A 19,515-nucleotide genomic window follows, 5' to 3' on the forward strand; every position below is an offset into this window, starting at 1 on the left:
GATGCCTTCAACGTTGCGGCCGGCGGTAGCTTTTTTTTCGGCTGCTGGCCTCCAGAAATCGAGGAGTCTGCGTTATGTCATGTGCACGTCATGTTTCACGTCACTTAGTCCTGTGTCATCATAAGAGAATTCCAAGTTCGAATCGGAGCGGCGGGAAAAACTTTAGAAACTTCGAATTAAAATTTCTTAGAAATAAATGCATCTTTCGATGCTGGCCAAGTGGCAACAAAGCCATGAAATGCTGAACTATCGGATTTTGCTTTAAAAAGATATTAATAGAGCTCTCCTCACTGTCCCTTTAAGGTGTCCTAGATGACCATCCATGGTATCCACCAGCCATCAGCTCCCGATAAGAGGCAGTACTCGATCCATGACCCCACAAGTAAGTGCAGCGACAAACATGCCCAACTCACCACTTCTCTTGGCCCGCTGCATCAGCTCGGTGAACAGGGGCTCAAGTGCTTTCGGTGGTTCCGTGTACATCTTCCACAGAGACACTGCAAAGCATCAACAACAGGTTGCATGCACAGTGAATACCTCCTTGCCACAAACACAAGAGCCGCGTGCACTGCAGTTCACTGCCTCTCTCATCAGCTCACCATCATCGCTGCACATGCGCAGCCAATAAATCCACACACCAAGGACTGTCTCAGTGCCACAGAGCATCGCTCCCTTGCAAGTTGGCTAGTACTCATCCTGCGTCATGCACTGGGCACAGTCTGGCACAGCCTAGTCATGTAATGCCTGACAAGAGAAGCTTGACTGCATTTTCACGGGCTCCAGCAACCACTTGGATGAGGCAATAAGCTTTGCCTTAGCCACTGCTATCACACAGATGCATAAGCCAGCATTACGAGTGTGCTCCACTGAAGCTGGGAAGCTGTCACAGCAGCAAAAAAAAATTCAGGGGGCACTTTGGCTCTCTAAAGTGCTGCAAGGCGAAAGAGTTTCCTGGCGCACTGCTTGTTTTTATTTATTTTTCATATTTTGTTTTTTCTCCTTTTCTTATTTTTATTTTTCCTTTTCTTGACTTTATACCTTTTTTATTTTATTTATGAAACCCATGCATTCACTAGATGCGCACGCCTTTATTCATGCTCAAACATTGAGCCTTCGTGGCGGAGTGGTAGCGTCTCCGCTTCAAATGCCAGGGGCCCTGGTTCCATTCCCACCCTCGGCGCAGTTTCTTTTTAAGCAGTGACGCCGAAAGGCGGACAAATCTGCCGACGCGTCTGTCGACACGGCTGCCGACGCGTCTGCTAACGACAGTATGAGGCATTAAAGGCTTTCGCCTTAAAATTAGCTGCGGTTCGACCCGGCTGAACCTAGTAAGATGAGCGACAGCTCTGTTAAGTATGGTTAGACATGGTTTAGCTTTGATTAAACTTTACTGCATATCAATGGTTTGGCTTGAACGGCGATGACAGATTGTCGAAGCGCTAGTTCTGACACATTGTTCATCCAGTAGAGCTTTCGCTCCAGAAACTGTCAACTGCATAGCGACCATGCCAAGAAAAGAAGGGGCTAATCAGTTCACCCAGCTAACGAGCACCAAACAGGTGCTGGCAGCACCGTGTGGGCAAGCTCAACTGAGCCAATATGAAAGGGAATATAGTCAGTTTGCATCTAAGAACAAATTCTGTTGCAATTTCTACGCTGCACCTAGAAATGTCACATGGGAATTATTTCCCCACAGGGAAACCATTCAGAGCAAACAAGTAAGAATGCCTTTCACTAAAGATCCCCAGGTAGTCGAAATTATTCCGGAGACCTCCACTACGGCACCTCTTTCTCTCTTTCTTCTTTCACTCCTACCTTCCTCCCTTCCCTTACAGGGTTCAGGTGTCCGCTGAGATATGTGAGACAGATACTGCGCCATTTCCTTTCTTCAAAAACCAATTTATACATACAGAAGTAAACTTGCCTTGAATGCAAATGACGTACTGCCTTACATACTGGAGCTCCCTGCTCAGCTAGCCCACTCTGCATGGCCCGACAGCCAGCAAGCATGAACGAAAAATCTCCCTCTCATCTGGAGCTAAGTAATAATCACCACGGGCACCACTTAGGTCCCATCAGCGAACAGAATAAGCACGTACCCAGCAGCAAGATGAGGCAACCGCAGCCCTGATTGCTAAGCAGTGACTGCGCCTGGGGTGCCAACCGCTCTTCCAGCAGCCATGGCAGCAGGCTTTCAGGCGATCGCTGGCACAGCTCTTGGAGTGACCGGTGATGCATCACACAAGTATCTGTAAGGGGTCCTTTGAGGTCAGACTCTCAAAGCCACTTGCCCAAAGCCTAGGCAGAGCAGTACGCTACAGCCAATAAAGTTCGCATATTAGTGAAAGTTTGTTAATTAGAACTTCATTAATTCTAATTTTCAGATAATTTGTACTGTACGATTTCATGGTCAAGTTCATGCTCCACTGAACGCTATGCGTAAGGCAGCCGTCAATTTGAGTGCGGATCAGCTCCACCACGGTTAATTCAGTCTACAAGCAGCTGTGCCTGGCCACACAGACAACATGGCCTTCAGAGCAATGCACCCGCAAAGCTGGGCCTCGACCGGCCATGCACACATCCAATCTTTTTTGCAGCAAGAGGTGTACCCACAGCGTTCCACAAAATCAACGAGGAATTTGCCACCGCACGCATGTGCCTAACACCACCTTGGTCACCTTGGCCCCACACCCTAACCAGGCAGCCGTACAACTCCCACCCATGGTGATGGATGGCACAACCAGCTTGGAGGCACAGCGAATCAGGTGTGCCGCAGCATTCATTCCTGCCACACGCGAAGTAATCAGATAGGAGCGGATGCTGGTGCATGCTTTTCAATTGCATTGTGCTTTCTGTGCCACAATTCCATAGTTTGTTGCGGAGAGTGCACCAAATTAAGCCTACGGGTTGCGCCATTGCGTTATGATTTAGGAAGTCATCAGTGTCAATTAGTGCTAAACCAATCAGCGGTGCCTTGTAAGTGAGACGGAATCAGTGGCACCTTGTATGTGAGACGGAAGCAGGAAAGCAAGCCGCAGCTCAAGTTTGCTAGTGTGAACACCAGCACTGTCGAACCGGCCTTTGGTAGGAAGCCACGGCAAACTGCAAGCCGCTCGCGACTCCAATGCGGTCCTCTATTGCACAAGTACACACTGAATCGCTCGACTCTACAATTTTGAAGCAGACAGGTTATGAAACTTTCCACCATATTCACAACAGAAGATGTTGACCACTGCCTTCAGCATAAAAAGAAATGCAGAGCGTGATCAGATAGCTTTTAAAAAAAAAAACAATAAATTTCGATGACACTTAAGCATCGCCTCAATAGTATAATGCAATAACACTAATGGGTCCTTCCAGCAGCCCGAGATCCTCTTTGAATATCACTTCGCAGACACAAGCACTGTTCTTTATTTCATTTTTCAATTAATTTTTTTATACAGCACAACACAGACAAGGTTTTCTTTTAACCAAGTCTGCTAAACATACGGCGATGGCCTAGGAGTAGTGTGTCTGACTCGCAACACAAGGCTCCCGGGTTCGATTCCCATCTCATCCCAATTTGCTCTTCAGTGATATTACTTACTTCACGTTCTTATGTCAGAATGATGTTTCACTCAAGTTACGACCTTATAATCACCATTTTTCAAATGATTTAATCAAGTTCAATTCCGTGTGACGTCACATCGTCATCGACCAATGGGAATTCGGATCTCACACACCGAGGGGTAGCCGTTGATTGTGTGCTCTAATACTATCTGGTAATCTCCCAACCTGACTACTCCCTCCCAATATGACTACTCCTTGATCACTCTGCGCTGCCGTTTCCATCCACTGTCACTAGTTCAAACTTAGGTTAATTCGCATGCATGATGGTTCGGTTTGGTTTATGGGGTTTAACGTCCCAAAGCAACTAAGGCTATGAGAGACGCCGTAGTGGAGGGCTCCGGAAATTTCGACCACCTGGGGTTCTTTAACGTGCACTGACATCGCACAGTACACGAGCCTCTAGAATTTCTCCTCCAAAGAAATTCAACCGCCGCGGCCGGGATCGAACACGTGTCTTTCGGGTCAGCAGCCGAGCACCATAACCACTGAGCCACTGCGGCAGCATTCGCATGCACGAGCACACATGGTATGCCTTGGCGCCCAAGACAGACCTGTTCCAGGAACGGAGTAGTGGCCCTTACCGTCACACTTGTGGGGAGACAGAAGACGAGCGAGCAGTTCTTCGACCAGCTGTTTGGGGATGTATTTGACGAAGCCGGGCAGCGGACCAAGCACACGCAGCACCTGGCGTGCCTGGAATTCCAGGGTGCTGTTGAGGGTGTGCGCTGGGCTGTCGAGCAGGAGGTAGGACACAGTCTTCTGCACAATCCCTGCAGTCATCGCGCACGAGGAATGACGTGCCAGCAAAATGGACAGCCCAGTGACATCCACAACAACCACGACTGAAGTGCAATACACTCGGGCATAAAAAAAAGCTCCGCTACTGCATCTCGGCCCATTTGCGCTAGCTACACTCGTGCCCAAAACACTGTCGACTGTCAGGACAAGGTGGTAAAATGCAATCTTTATCCTTGCATCTTTATCCTTTTTAATAGGTGCCTAGGTAGCAACAAAAGAAAAAGAAGGAACTGCCCTATTGATAATTTTCCCAAAATCGACACCACTCTGCGGTGGTGCCAGAAACTAGTCTACAGAGGATCAGTGTACGCAGAACTACGTCGTTCTCTCCGTTGTGCAAGTTGGTTGGTTTATTGGGTTTAATGTCCCGAAGCAACTCAGGCTATGAGAGACGCCGTAGTGAAGGGCTCCGGAAATTTCAACCACCTGGGGTTCTTTAACGTGCACTGACATCGCACAGCACACGGGGCTCTAGAATTTCGCCTTCATCGAAATTAGGCCGCGGCCAGGATCGAACCCGCATCTTCCGGGTCAGCAGCCGAGTGCCATAACCACTGAGCCACCACGGCGGGGTCCGCTGTGCAAGTGGTTCATCGGTAATTTTTGCCAGAACGGTCAGGTGTTTCTGTCGTAGTTTTGCTGTAGAATGTATCTTAGGAGTGCTGTTACTTAGACGTTGCCAAGGTAACCAGATAAAAGAGCCGCTGAGTACCACTGCACGAGTTTTCTGATACCTGCACTACACTAAGAACATGGGAACAGGTTGGTTTCACGCTGTACTGGAACGGCTGCAGGACCGTGACGGCGCAGCTATTACCAGGCACCGAACCTATATTTCTAAAGACTTTATTCGCCTAACCTAGAAGGGCTTATGTAAATACAAGAAGCTATACGCTAACGAACATCGCTGGACTGACAACTAACAGGTGCAATTCAAGCAAGCAAAGTTTTGCACATGACTCTTCTTATTACAGCATGTGTGCATTGTGATATCGTACTTTGTTATCCACAGAGGGTGGGGAGTGATATAAAGAGTTCATTCAAATTATGGCATTTAATTATAAAACAAGCCCTTCCACACACTTATGGACTATGTTATGTAACACTTTTTGTAGTAAGCTTTTAAAAAGTTTTGCTGCAGTGGTCTTGCTAAAATGTACACGCTACTGGCGTTTATTGACATCAAAAAATGCAACAGGGTAAAATTATCACTGTGCCTATCATAGAACTAGCACTGCAGGGGTTCTGAAGTCGCCACTACAGAAACGAGAAAAGTTTTCACTGTTTCTGAACCGGCAATTCCAAAACCTTACAACTGAAGTTCTATTATAGGCAGGACAATTTTACCCTCACTGCATTCCTTGCACAGTGTAGGAATGTATTCAGGTGTTGACACTGACTGTCCGCCACGGCAGAGAGCGCACACAAATAATGTTTGCGGTCTAGTACATGCACTGACCACAGTGGTGCGGAGGAGCTGAGGCGTGTGGCCAAACTGATTGCGGAACAGCAGATGCTGCACAGCTTTCGGTGCTATTTTAAGCTGTGTTTGTCGATGTTTTGTGCTGCCAGAGTGCATCTCAATGTGTGAAGGTTAGGTTCTCTGCTTCTGCGTTGAGGTGGGCGCCGGGCACGAACAAATTCTGCTACAAACAGGTTCTTTGTGATGCAGTTTGGTAATTATTTATCTTTAAGGGGAGGTACGGTTAACCAAGCTCGGCAATCGTGCGGATGAATGAAAAAAACCTTGCAATGAATGTATTTCGACAACAAGCTCCGCTCATTCAAGTGTAAAATGGCTCAGTGTCGACATCAGTTTTAATCCTTCTGTGCACTGCCCCACTTCGACAAGCACACGTACATGCTGCGGCAATGAATGATCCCAAAACACCTGCAGTGCAGCCGTCGCAGCTCGGCGATTTGACAAGCCTAAATCGTGTGGTGCCATCTGTCCGTGTTCGAAAGAAGCACAAGGAGAGGCGAACAAGATCTGGTCACACCGTCAGGCAGAGTGTGTCAACACTTAAATATTCCTACACTGTGACTCCTTGACGTCAAGAAAAAACCAGTGGCATTTGAATTTTAGCAAGACCCCTGCAGCGAAAATTTCTTCAAAGCTCACGACAAAAAACATTACATAACATATTTCATTAGCGTGTAAGGGGCTGTAAAGGCATATTTGGAATCAGCACATAAAAAAGTCACCTTTCCTAAAGATTTTTTAACTGTGACTTCATTAGCCCCACAAGTGCTTGGTGCGCGGTTATAAAGCCAGTTGACAGGGATCAACTCTGCTGTAGCACATATTATAGTAGTCAAGCAGCGGCCCAGCTCCTTCGAGCTCGATTGCAAACAGGAATTCCAAAGGCCCTCAACTTGACTGTCAGCTACTGCCTGCATGACACAGACACCACACAGCAGACCAACCTGCTTTACAAGTGTTGCCCGAACCAGCTCTCAAGCCCAGAAAGCAGAAGCTTATTCAAGGGAGCAGAGAGAAAAAGCCAGTGTGACATGAACCAAAAAAAAACAAAAAACAGCTCACCTTGTGGCAATGCCTTGAGCAGACCGGGCCAAGCTCCTACCACTGAAGCTATCAGGAAAGGGGCCTGGTTTGTGCCCAGCAAGTCCCAGACCAGTGCCTGGGCCAATTTGGGCTCATCCAGCTTGCTGCACAGCACACCAATCAGCCGTACGTACGATGCCCGCCCCATCAGCATCTTGGGCTGCGAGCGACTCCAGTACCGCGCACGCAGCGCAGACAACAGCATGACCCACCCGTCCTGCTTGTGGGCCAGCGCTTGCAGCAGCAGGGTTTCAAACTTGGTGATGAGGGGGGGTGCCTGCTCACCGCGGCAGTGCGCCGCCACGGGATTCGCCTTGCACTCAAACAGGTAGCTGAGGGCGCCCCGCACCAGTGCGTCACCCTTAACTCGGCGGGTGCACAGCTCCAGCTCCTCCGGACTGACCTCGCGCTGCTTAGCAAAAAACGCCATTTTTTTCAGCACCCCCTGAACAACCAGGGAGGTTTCCCCTTTGCAGACCGCTTGTCGGCTTATAGCCGCATGCCCCTGGCTACGCAGGAACACTCTGTACAGGCCCAGACTCTGGCCTCCTCCACTCGGCTTTCCAGATGCTTCCTTGCTCGCTGCTGCAGCTGCAGGGCTGCATGAAATTCCCACGTCCCGACCTTCCCTTGCTTGAGCGGCATTGCCAGATTGTGCTTTGCTCAAAGATGCATGCGCAGGACTGCATGCAACTCCGCCACGCATTCCTAGTGTTCCCTGACTTGGCAGGTTCACAGGCGCTGCCTTGCTCGCTGTTGCAGGCGCAGGATTGCATTCCACAGGACTGCGCACAACTCCTCCACGTGTACCTGAGACTGCCTTACTCGACAGGCTGCCAGACGGTGCCCCAGTCGTGCCTGCATGCACAGAGCCACCTGACAGTGCACCGCGTGCGGATTCCCCTACTTGAACTGACATGGCAGACACTGCTCCGCCCATGGCTGCAGCGCGCTCACTGAGAGAGGGTGAAAATGCCCCGAGTGGGCTTTGTCCGGAACTCTTTTCTTTTCTGACCGCCCCCTCTCCTTCCGAACTGCTTGAGGAGGACAGCTGGTGCATTTGCTCTGCACTCTTCTCTTCTTTGGCCTCCTCCTCCTCCTCTTCTTCCGAGCTGCCCGAGGAGAACAGCCGGTGTATTGGGAGCTTGCTCAGCAGTGGCTTCTTGGTCGGCGGCTGCACCTCCTTGTCGGACAGCTGCTCGTCCTGCGCACACAGCAGGCAAAACATTAAGAGACCTAAACTCAAACTAAACAAACAATTTCCTGCGACTACCGAAGCTATGGCACATGCTTCTACGGGCAGACAAAACACTGGGGAAAGCGCTCGTGTTGCATCGTCCTTCTTGCGTCCTCGTCCAATGCGACAATTCCATCATCAATCCCATCCAGCTAGCCCAGCTTTCCACCCAACACCGAAGGCCAAAGGCTGTTCCAGCAGGCCTGAATATTTCTACCGACTGAGGCTGAAGGTACTGTTACAGCAAAAGCCCGTTAATCCTGACCTGCAAGGAACCAGGAAGAACCATCAAATTATCCAGAAGTCTGAGTGATCCAACGGCTTCGAAAAACTAACAGACACCGCTCGCATTAAAGTAATTTTCCTTGGTGAAAATCTGGGTGATGGTCGGCTGCTTTTGAGATAAAAACTGAGCGACAACAACTTTTTGCACTTCTGTGAAATGCTTTACTGTGACCACACTATTGGGAATGCCAAGGCAGACCTGCTCAAAACTGTAAAGACCTCTGCGGCCTTTTTCACGCTACAATGCAGGAGCAACCTCACAAGCAGCGGCGTTGCATGTGAAGATCCGCACAGCGCATGATGAGTGCACAGCTTCAGTGGACTGGAAGAACAAAAGAATAGCCACGCAGACGGAAGCAAGAGAAACGCACACTGGCGTCAGGACACCAAAAAACTTTTGAAAGAAAAAAAAAATTATCACCGATACACTAATCATCCGAAACAGTGCACAGCTGCACCCAGCTGGCTGGCTCGCGAATGGATGTGCAATGCTCAGAAAGCCAAAACCAAAATCACGCGGCTGGCCTAATTTTCAGCGACGGGGTCCTCTTGATTTCTATCACGCCTGCCGTTGCGCACATGCCAGAGGTGCACAGCATCATGCCATATCCTGCATCATGCCATTCAGGATCGAGGGGGGGCTCACAGGCGACCACTGGCTGTGCCAGCTATACCCTGACGTGGCTCCCCATCAGAAGCCCGTCCATATCAACTAATGTCAGCCCACCAGCATCCGAATCCAATGATGTCACAGAAGTGCGTAGGAGTTAGCCACACCAGATTAGCAGCCCACATCAACCGGATTTCCAAACCAACAGGGGTTGAATTAACAAGCTTCAACTGTAAATTCATGACAATGTACGCAGCTTCAGGGAGGAATAACGTCACCGAACAAGTACACAAACTACCTCCCCTTCTGCAGTGACTGTTGAGGTCTCCACTGATGCTCTTCAACACTGAGATCTAAGTTTTAAGGGGACGCACTAGGCCCTACCTTCCCATGCATTTTAGGGTATGTTCTTGTACGGTTGGTTTGGTTTGGTTTTGGTTTATGGAGTTTAACGTCCCAAAGCGACTCAGGCTATGGGAGACGCCGTAGTGGAGGGCTCCGGAAATTTCGACCACCTGGGGTTCTTTAACGAGCACTGGCATCGCACAAAACACGGGCCTCTAGAATTTCTCCTCCAAAGAAATTCAGCCGCCGCGGCCGGGATTGAACCCGCGTCTTTTGAGTCAGCAGCCAAGCACCATTTTTCTCAACAACCAATAGAGGCAGCAGCTACCTGCTTATATCATTTTCATGAGTCATTTCCGCTCTTTCTACTGAACCCAAGCTATTTAACATAGTAATAAGAAAGCAAATTTTTCACGATTTTTTTCAATGGAGGACTAATACATTTAACCCTTTGAGGGTTTTCGCCGTATATGTACGGTGGCGTTTTTCCATCCCTCAAAGTCTTTGCATTACGGGAACAGTTTCAACCCTCAATTTGAAATTTCACGCCGCAGCGACGATGCAGGCTCACTAGGAGGTGCTGCCACCTCCTAGGACTTACAAGATTCATTTGAAATTTAATTGTGCTACCTTCTTGCGGAAATAAACAGAACTGATTTCTAGCTTCAGCGTGCCGCGCAGTCCGCGTCAATGCCCTTTCGGGCTTTGGGTCTGTTGCATGATCGCAACGGAGGCGTGTGAAACTTGATTTTAATCTTTATCCGCACTCCCTTGCAGGGCCGTGGAAGTTGATTTACATCTTTATCGGCGCTCCGCTTAGAGTGTTTATCATAGACGCTACCGAAGTATTCTCGCTCTCCTTGTTTACTCAGTTTCCTATTAGCTCTTCAGATGCGCGGCAAAGCGATGAGATAGCCGAACGGACTGCCCGTTCTCTGGACTACTACTACTACTACTACTGCTACTACTACTACTACTACTACTACTACTACTACTACTACTAGCCCGCTTCAATTCAACAAAGAGTGGTCGAAAGTTGCTTCAATGCATCACCTGTGACCGACTGTGAGCCAACCGCCTCTTCCTTGGCTGTGGTGGCGCCTGCGTTGATGGATCTTGTTCCATGGCGCTCTGGCCAGCTTCACTCGCTGAAATGTACAAAAAAAAATCTCATTTCTTTATGCAGCCTGCAATCAGCATCATCAGCAGCGTTAACTCACAACAAAAAGTGCAGCAAATAAATGCATGCTAAAGTGATCATTTAAAATGCTTCTCACCAAAATTTTTTTTTAGCCCAACTGCAAGAAACAGCTGTTACTGCTGCCAAGGTGCATACTTATATACTCCATCTCATAGCTGCTTGCAGCAATGTGGACGCCAGAGACCTACTCAGCCAATAGGAAGAGTGCGTTAAATGTATTCCTTCCTGCCTCATTGCCTGCCCACGGCGTATGCAGATATGGTTGGAAAAGAGTATAAATAGGCACCTCACTACCTAAATACCGAACACTAAAAGAACATAAGCAGTTTTAGAATAGAGTATGCACACTTACATATGCTAAACGCAAGCATATCAAAGGATGTTGCGCTGTTTCTCACATTCGCCAATGTATGCAGAGACGTAATGACAAATGAAGCCCTGTGGCAATATCTCATCTTAAAAATTAAAGCCATATTTGTCAACAAACCGACATTCTTTAGGCCTAGGGGCGGCAGAGCCGTCGCTCAAAATAAAAAATAAACTTTTGGTTTGGTTTATGGTTTATGAGGTTTAACCCCCAAAGCGGCTTAGGCTATGAGGGACGCAGTAGAGGAGGGCACCATATAAGACCCCTTGGGATTGTTTCAAAGTGCACTCACATCACACAGTACATGGATTTCTAGCATTTTGGCTCCATCAAAATTTGACCGCCATGTGTAAGGTCAAACTTACGATTTTCGGATTTGCAGCCAAGCACCATAACCACTAAGCCACCGGAAAGTTAATTTATCACTCACAAATTCTGCTGTGGGTAAAATGAACCAGTAACAATAATGAATTGACTCCAAAGCAAATGGCTCTGCTCGAAAGCGCACTGCCATGTTGGAAATGCTATTTTAGTGTACGCAAAAGTTAGACACGCTACACTTTGGAAATAATGTAAGCATGCTAAGATTCAATCTGAAATAGCGTTTGGCACATGCATGCCTTAAAGCATGCTATCCTATATGTCCATTTTTACTGGCACTGCAATGTGTAGCAATACTGCACATGCATATGTGCATGTACAGCAGAAGGGTTTATCACTGTTTGTATGCTCACCAAAATTCTTTGCCACTACTCACTGTATTCCCTAAGATTATCATGACAAAGCAGTCATAGTAGCTGACATGCCAGTCATTTTCCCCAATGGAAGTAGTCAGCTGTGCTGTTCAGAGTGACAAATGGCACTCTGAGTCGGGAACAGAAAATAAAAATAAAGGCTGCGCTACCTGTGCCACAACCAATCAAAAGAAAATGGAATCCTGACTGCATGACTCAAGAAAAACTACTCAAATGATGCACAAGATTTTGTATCATATACACCACCACCGCCATCTCATATGTGCACTGTGAGATGGCATTTGCAGAGAGGCAGGACTATGCATATTCCATGGTGCCCAACAAGACAATATAAAAATTTCAGCACACTGGAGGAAATCATCACTCACACAACACACACTGTTCCTAACTACAGAAAAGTTAGCTGCCAGTGCTGCAATGAAATAGCAGTGGAACAATGCAAGCCACAAATGTTGTTCCCTGTACTATCCCAGCACTGGTCTTTCATAGTGTGACAGGTGGAAAAACTAAACACTGCCAAGGAATCTCTTAAAGGGAAGCTGAAATGGTTTTATGCGAAGCATATTAACGTAGGTTTCGGGCCTTCGCGCGACGCCCGGCGGTGGCCACCATTGACCCTGAAGTGGGGTCACGTGACATGACGTCACGTGATGACGTCACACCGGCTGCAGATGGGGCCTCATATCGCGCCGTCGGTCGCCTCCCGGCGGTGGCCACCATTGACCTTGAAATGAGATCACATGATGTGACGTCACGTGATGACGTCACACCGGCTGCAGATGGGGCCTCATCTCGCGCCGTCGGACGTCGCCCGGCGGAGGCCTCCACACTTCGGTTTGCGCCGTCGCGCGCGACGCGGCAGCGGCGCCACCATCGCTGCATCACGTGATATGTGACGTCACGTCAGGGATGAAGCGGCGCGTGCCCGCCGTCGCGTCAGTCTCTGTGCCCGCAACCGCGCCAGCGTCTTTGCGCCGGGCGTGTATGCGGTCAAGATGGCTCCAAACGCTAAGGACGTTAATAATAGGAATGCAAAACGAAGGCTGCAGCGTGCTACGGAAACCGATGCAGCGTGCTATGGAAACAGGGACGAAGTACGACGATTAACCTAAAACCATGTCTCCGTTACTTAGTCCCATCCACACTGAGGCAGCTGCTTAACATGCTTCGCATCCACTGGGCTTAACCTTGATAAGCCTCCAATTTTTTTGAGAACTCGAGTATATTCAAGAACTCGAATATAAGAAGCTTGTAGGTAAAGCATTCAAAGTATTTTTACACTAGCGTCTAAAATGGTAATCGTCGATTAAAACCGCAATAATGTTCAGGCTTCTCCTCACTGCGTTGGAGAAGCGAGCGGGGAAACTCATAGTGATGTCACTGTTGCCAAAATTGCAGATGTCCGCTGCCCACGCCTGCATGCTGCTGTGCATCTCCCAATGCCACCAGACAATGCTTCGTGAGCTTCTACATTCTAGCTGGCTTCTAGTCGGAATCACACCGACAAAAGGTAGACTGGATGGCACAGCCTATCTGGTTTGGTGCAGTTTGGCGCATATGACACAAGAGTATCGTCACTGCAATCAACAAAGACCAACGCACAGGGACTTTTGAGTGCATATCACGGCAGTAACGCGACATCTCCAGCACTGAATGTCATAGCTGTAAAATCTGAAAATTACAACAGTGTGTTCCTCCACCTTCTGTGACACACTGTTTGCTAGTGGTGGTCCAACATATGTACAGCCGCCCACAGACTTAACACGAACGATAGAATGCGTGGCCTGGACTGCCGTCAGCGCCATGAAGCGATAGTCATCGTGTGCGAGATAATGCTCTCAGAATGCTTGCGGTGTCTGACGATATAAGGTGCGAACCGCGGCAGCTTAGCGGGCAGTTCCTGGCTGCCGCGATAAGAAAACTGCAAAGTGCATTGCCGAGGCCGTGGAGGCCGAATCGGCGAGCAAAAAGCTCTTAAACGTCCCCGTGACGAGCGCGCTGTCCACGCGGCAATCAGTCACAAACGGATAAGCAGTAAAAGCTAGCTGCGCATCAGCTACCGTCAGCCACCTCAAACATACCGAGAGCACTGTCTCGCACCAATGACTATCGCTTCGTGGCACTGACAGCAGTCCAGGCCACGCTTTCCGTCATTCGTGTTGAGTCTGTGGGCGGCTGTACGTAGGAAAGGAGACTTACCCTCATTTCCTGCCTCATGTTTCAACAGCACCGGATCCAATACAGGTATTGACTGCACCGGCTGACATGCCAGCTGTTCTTGCTTTCGGACAGGTGCCAGCGGTTCGCCAGCTGGCAACGCTGGCTGCAAAGGAACCGTAGACGGTGCCAGCTGTACTGGTGCCAGAGATGGTGGAGGCCGACCAGCCACCGGAGGTGATTTAGGGAATGGAGTCAGCGCACGCGGAACCTTCATCTCAGCTATAGCGGAAAAGCACTGCTTTAGACTCGGCTCCAGTGGACTGCCCTCATCAACTACCAGTGGCTTGAGCTCGTCAGCTGCCAGCAGCTCTTCCAAACGCTGACTCCCTGGGTCTGCTTCAACAGCTTCATCCATTTCACTGCCCTCATCAACTACGAGTGGCTTGAGCTCGTCAGCTGCCAGCAGCTCTTCCAAACGCTGACTCCCTGGGTCTGCTTCAACAGCTTCATCCATTTCACTGCCCTCATCAACTACCAGTGGCTTGAGCTCGTCAGCTGCCAGCAGTTCTTCCAAACGCTGACTCCCTGGGTCTGCTTCAACACCTTCATCCATTTCACTGCCCTCATCAACTACCAGTGGCTTGCGCTCGTCAGCTGCCAGCAGCTCTTCCAAACGCTGACTCCCTGGGTCTGCTTCAACACCTGCATCCATTTCACTGCCCTCATCAACTACCAGTGGCTTGCGCTCGTCAGCTGCCAGTGGCTCTTCCAAACGCTGACTCCCTGGGTCTGCTTCAACACCTTCATCCATTTCACTGCTGCTGTCAACTGCGGAAGAGAGGAACACAGCCACCTCAACCCCAAACGATGAAGGTAAGGACACAGTGAGATTTGTCTGTGCAGCCACAAGGAAACTTTCTTTTCACAGTAGACTTGCATTCAGATCCCTTTTTTATGTTCAATGCCTTCTACTGTTATCAGAAACTCTCATCTTTTTACGCAATTCGAAGAATATAAAAACAGCAATACTCCCAAGCCAAGCGAAAGTCAAAAAACACTAATACAGTAAAAGCTCCAATTCGAAACTCAAGCATCTAGAAAAAAATGTTTGTTCATAGCTCGAATTATCGAATGACCCCGAAGAAAGCTGGCAAGATCCACTTCCATCACGGTAAATTTATTTAATGAAAGAATGGGCTTTTGGTCACCTGCTTTTGAGATCAGAAAAGAGCAACAGTGACTACTTCTTCACATTTCCACCAATGCTTTGTTGTGTGCACATTGTCGGAAGCGTCAAAGCAGAAATGTTCCAAAATGATAAGGGCATCTTTAGAACCCTTCAGAGTGCAATGCGGTAGAGCCTTCCACAAGCGGCTGCGTTGTGTGTGAGGAGGCTTCACTGCGAAAAGAGTGAACTGCATGTGACGAGCGCGCAGTTTCAGAGCAATGGAAGAGCCACACAGACAGAAGTGAGAGAAAGCTGTAGCAGCGCCAATCAGCGCCAATCAGCGCCTGAAGTGGCACACAGATGGGCTCAGTTGGCTGGCTGATACCCGACCGATACTCGCCGCCGTCATGGACAGACATGGACTTGTGCGAAGCTCACAAAAGCGCTACCAACACCACATGCTCTGACTACTCTCAGAGATGGGACCGTCTATTTATCATCGCGCCTGCCACTACGTGCATATCAGAGGTGTTTAGAGAACTCTGCAACATGCAATTCAGGTTTAAGTAGGACTATTTTGGCGATCACTTGCCATGCCGGTCATATTTAGACGAAGCCTCCCTTCAGGAGTCAGTTCGAATGAACCGGTGCGAGACAAGTAGCATGTGCAATAGCAAGCGTCCAATTCCATAGACTTGCAGTTGGAGCCAACTATGTCGGCAGGTCGATTTACCCAGTTTTCGAAATTGATGGGGGTTGAATTAACGAGCTTTTTTACTGTACTTCAGAAATTGCACTGCAAAAGACACCGTGAAACTGAGTGTGCAGAAAACACACACACAAACGAGGCTTGTACAATGCAAGTAAACGCTAGAAATAGCACTATGGAGAGCCTGATTGTCACTAGGCCCCTAATGACTGTGCTAGCATTCAGCCTGGCTCCTGGTAGCCAGCAAAAGCTCATAATACGACAACATCGCGAAGCTTGAAATTCAGAGAGGCTGCATGGCCCTTTCTGACAGGCAGCAATTGCTTCTGCCAGCAAACAGGTTCTTAAAAAAATGAATAAATAAGAGTTCCTCATGGTGCGGTCAAACGTAAAAAAAGAGGAATAACGGCAATGAAGAGGCATAAATAAAAGACATTCACATGCGAAAATTCAAGTTACTGCCAGCACAAACGTGTGCAAATGTTCAGGCCACTTCCTCTCCTATTTCACTGGAGCGCCAGGCTAATAAGTGCAGTTGAAAGTGGCCGCACTTTCAAAGCTACCGATATTCCAACGCAGTGCCTGCACGTGTGGAATGGCGCTGTCGTGCCAGTCAAAGCGGGATTCTCTACCGTCCAACAGAGTAGTCCAATGTCGACCTCCAATAGTCCAATGGTCGACCTGGACCATTGTCTCCTATGGCTTCTAGCATGCTCCGACCACGGCCAGTTGAATACAGCAGTCTCTATTTTGCACTGAATGCACTCGGATGATGATGATTATGCACTACGCCAGCCCCCCGATCAGCCTGAAGGACAGGGCACACTCCTTCCTCATTGTCGCAGACAAGAGACCCAGAGTTGTTACAGGACTGTTAGGACACAATCACAGGACATTGATGCTCACAGGAGGTAATTTTTTTTTCCTTTTCAGGAGTGTTTATAGCCTTGGGGGCATAAAGAGGGACAGCTATTTGAATAAAAAAGAAAAAGAATGGTTACACAAATGAAAAAAAGGTTTGAATATCCAATGGATGATCTATTGATGCTCCTTAGTTTGCACGATCTTTGGAGATGTGCCACATCGAGCCGATTAAAATACGGCGGGAGTCGAGCATGCATGGCACTGCTGGTGGCGACAGCCCACTGTCTGTCCACGTGCAAGCATGCACCTCAGCCGGAAGTGGATGTGTCCCCCACCTTCTCTGATCTCCATTGGGCAGCTCATGATGCACGCCAGCTCCTCCTCGAGTTCCTTGGTCAGGAGCCCTGCAAGCAAACGGGCTGCAGCTGCCACAGCAGGGGGCGGTGTGGAGTGAGACATACCTTGGCGCCTGAGCTTCTCGGCCATCTTCTTGCACTCTTCCTGCACATACGAGCCAGCACTCTACAACAGCCCGCTGACGGACCGACGCCAAGGCCCATAAAGAGAAAACAGCAAAAGAGCAAGAGACAGAAAAGAGTACTACGAAGACCAGCTACCATTTCTCTTTCCCATCTGAACATATCGGCAGCTTCTCTCATTCGAAAAAGAGGCGGGGGGGGGGGGGCAGAGAAAAGACGCAAAACGTACCACTGCCTCCTCTGCCATTTTCTTGTCCTGCTTCAGTTCGCGGCGATTCCTCTCCACCTCCAACTCCAGCAGGCGCACTGCAGTTAAACAGAACCTCAGCCGCCAACTACTTGGGCACAGACAGGAGGGGCAATCAATAAACCATCTTCAGAGGAGCAGCACTAAACGTGCATCCACGGTGTGCAGGCATCCACAACAACAGCCGACGCAAGTAAAGACTTGGCCTGAGCATTTGGCATGACCGGCGATGACGTTCTCTCTCGAACAAAACCACTGTTCCTCAAAAATTGCTGGCCCGGCTCTTACACTATGAGCTAACGATATCAAGAAGCACAATGTGGCTGGTTTCCCCAATGCCCCACAAGTGCGTCTGAGGTAGACGCTTGGCATGTAGCGAAGTCATAGAGCTGGGCACTCTCAACCCCCCAGCCCGTACACAGCTTCGTGACACCCAAGAAAGAGGGGATCCCTATGATGAAAGGCCAACAGCAACAAAACGTTTCGCCCTGTAAAAAGACTTTTTCCTAACGCTGTGTCAAAACAGAGCCCCAAAAACAAGAGATAGCATTCATAACTGATGTGAGTGCATCAGGAAGCACTCTCAAAGGTTGTCGTTTTCGAAACCGAAACTTTAAAAAGGAACGCCGTTACCAAGTGTCGTAAATGACTTAGAACAACAACAGTCGGAATCATTTGGCACCATTGCCATGGTGCTTGGAAAGATCACCGCGGCCCGTAAAAAATACACCGAGTGGGCACGTGTTACAAGTGCACAACGCCAATCACATGAGTTAACAGCACTGTAAATGAGTGCCCACGAACAGGGACCGCATTTTGTTTCACGTCATCTTTTTTTGTCTTCTGCAGCCACCAAGAGATGGTGCTGATAGTGCAGCTTTTGCAAGAACTCTGTTTTATGGCCGGAATCGCTACAGACAATGCACACTTTCAATTCATTCTGACCAAACCGGGCGAGTACTCTGCTGGAATGCCACGTGAGAGAAAACTGATCACCATACGCAGCACAATGTTTGCTATTTTCCGTACATCGGAAGCGCATGTGGCACGCATGCTCCAACCCCCTCAACGGCTACACGCTGTTTCGGTATAGTAATCAACCCCCAAAAAACTTCACCGCATTACCAAACCTAGGACTGCCAAGACACACTCTGGCCTCCAGCCGTGCACTTCATGCTGTCCATAATTGGCTCTCGGTTTTCCGGTCCTATCTTGCAACTTGCGTGACAGCACGACATGTCGCCAGGTGCGTGCGTCGTCTGCTACAGACAACAGTACCAGTTCTCTAACAGGTGTGGAGCTTTGTTACAATTAGTTTGATGACTTACCCAGCACATTAAAGGGACAGTGAGGAGAGCTCTATTAATATGTTTTTTTACAGCAAAATCCGATAGTTCGGCATTTCATGGCTTTGTTGCCGCTTGGCCGGCAGCGAAAGATGCATTTATTTTTAAGAAATTTGGATTCGAAGTTGAAAAAGTTTTTTCCGCCGCTCTGGTTCAAACTTTGGATAATCTTATGACGACACAGGACTAAGTGACGTGAAACATGACGTGCACATGACGTAACGCAGACTCCGTGATTTCTGGCGGCAAGCAGTGCGGCCTGGCAGCAGCCGAAAAGAAAGCTACCGCCGGCCGCACGTTGAAGGCATTTATCGGCTATTGCGGCCGTCGCTACCGTCGCTTTGTTTACGTTTGCATTGGCGTTTTGCCAGCATTACGATGGATCCCGTTCTCGAAGTCATCAACGAAGTTCTAGCAAATAGACACCTTTAGCATACCACGTACCTTGGTACCGTTAGCGGAATACCGGGAGCCCGCCTTTCGCCGGTGAGCAGGCGCTGATTGGTCCCTATGCTGCAGGTGCGCGCGTAGCTGCCGGGTACGTGGCGCCATCTGGCGATGTTAAGGAGATTTGTGCATGCATTGGCTGCGCTTCAGTGATTTGTGGCTTCTCGTGTTCTAGTGTTTCTAGAACTATTGGTTCTAGCAACACTGTTTTGTCCTATGACGTCACCACGCTTGTACTTGCGAGTTTGGCCTGTGGCGGCGATACCTGTATTTTGGTTCTTGCTCTTTTCTACGTTACAAGAGCTTTGTTGTCAGCATGAGT

General features: G+C 48.9%; 1 protein-coding gene and 1 long non-coding RNA gene across 4 annotated transcripts in view; one reads left to right on the forward strand and one right to left on the reverse strand.

Annotated features, from left to right (window-relative positions):
- The window catches only part of LOC149359747 (uncharacterized), a 36,706-nt gene extending 23,173 nt beyond the window's left edge, over positions 1–13,533 (forward strand). The window contains exon 3 of the long non-coding RNA XR_016288799.1: positions 304–13,533. This is a non-coding gene — a long non-coding RNA (uncharacterized LOC149359747). The remainder of the gene's footprint in view (positions 1–303) is intronic.
- LOC149359748 (uncharacterized) overlaps positions 1–19,515 on the reverse strand; it is a 45,197-nt gene that overhangs the window by 5,346 nt on the left and 20,336 nt on the right. The window contains exons 8-16 of one of the 3 annotated variants that reach the window (XM_089571876.1): positions 17,383–17,459; positions 17,136–17,175; positions 17,010–17,078; positions 13,973–14,761; positions 10,504–10,598; positions 6,953–8,168; positions 4,191–4,379; positions 2,100–2,249; positions 414–497 (exon numbers count right to left, since the gene is read on the reverse strand). In XM_089571876.1, coding sequence (XP_089428002.1) covers positions 414–497; positions 2,100–2,249; positions 4,191–4,379; positions 6,953–8,168; positions 10,504–10,598; positions 13,973–14,761; positions 17,010–17,078; positions 17,136–17,175; positions 17,383–17,459 — 2,709 coding nt within the window. Of the gene's footprint in view, positions 1–413; positions 498–2,099; positions 2,250–4,190; positions 4,380–6,952; positions 8,178–10,503; positions 10,599–13,972; positions 14,762–17,009; positions 17,079–17,135; positions 17,176–17,382; positions 17,460–19,515 lie in introns of all 3 variants that reach the window. The other 2 variants (XM_089571875.1, XM_089571877.1) reach the window with 2 other exon arrangements.

This window comes from Amblyomma mixtum, chromosome 2 (genome assembly GCF_055824585.1).
Source record: "Amblyomma mixtum isolate Tamu chromosome 2, ASM5582458v1, whole genome shotgun sequence".
NCBI lineage: Eukaryota > Metazoa > Arthropoda > Arachnida > Ixodida > Ixodidae > Amblyomma > Amblyomma mixtum.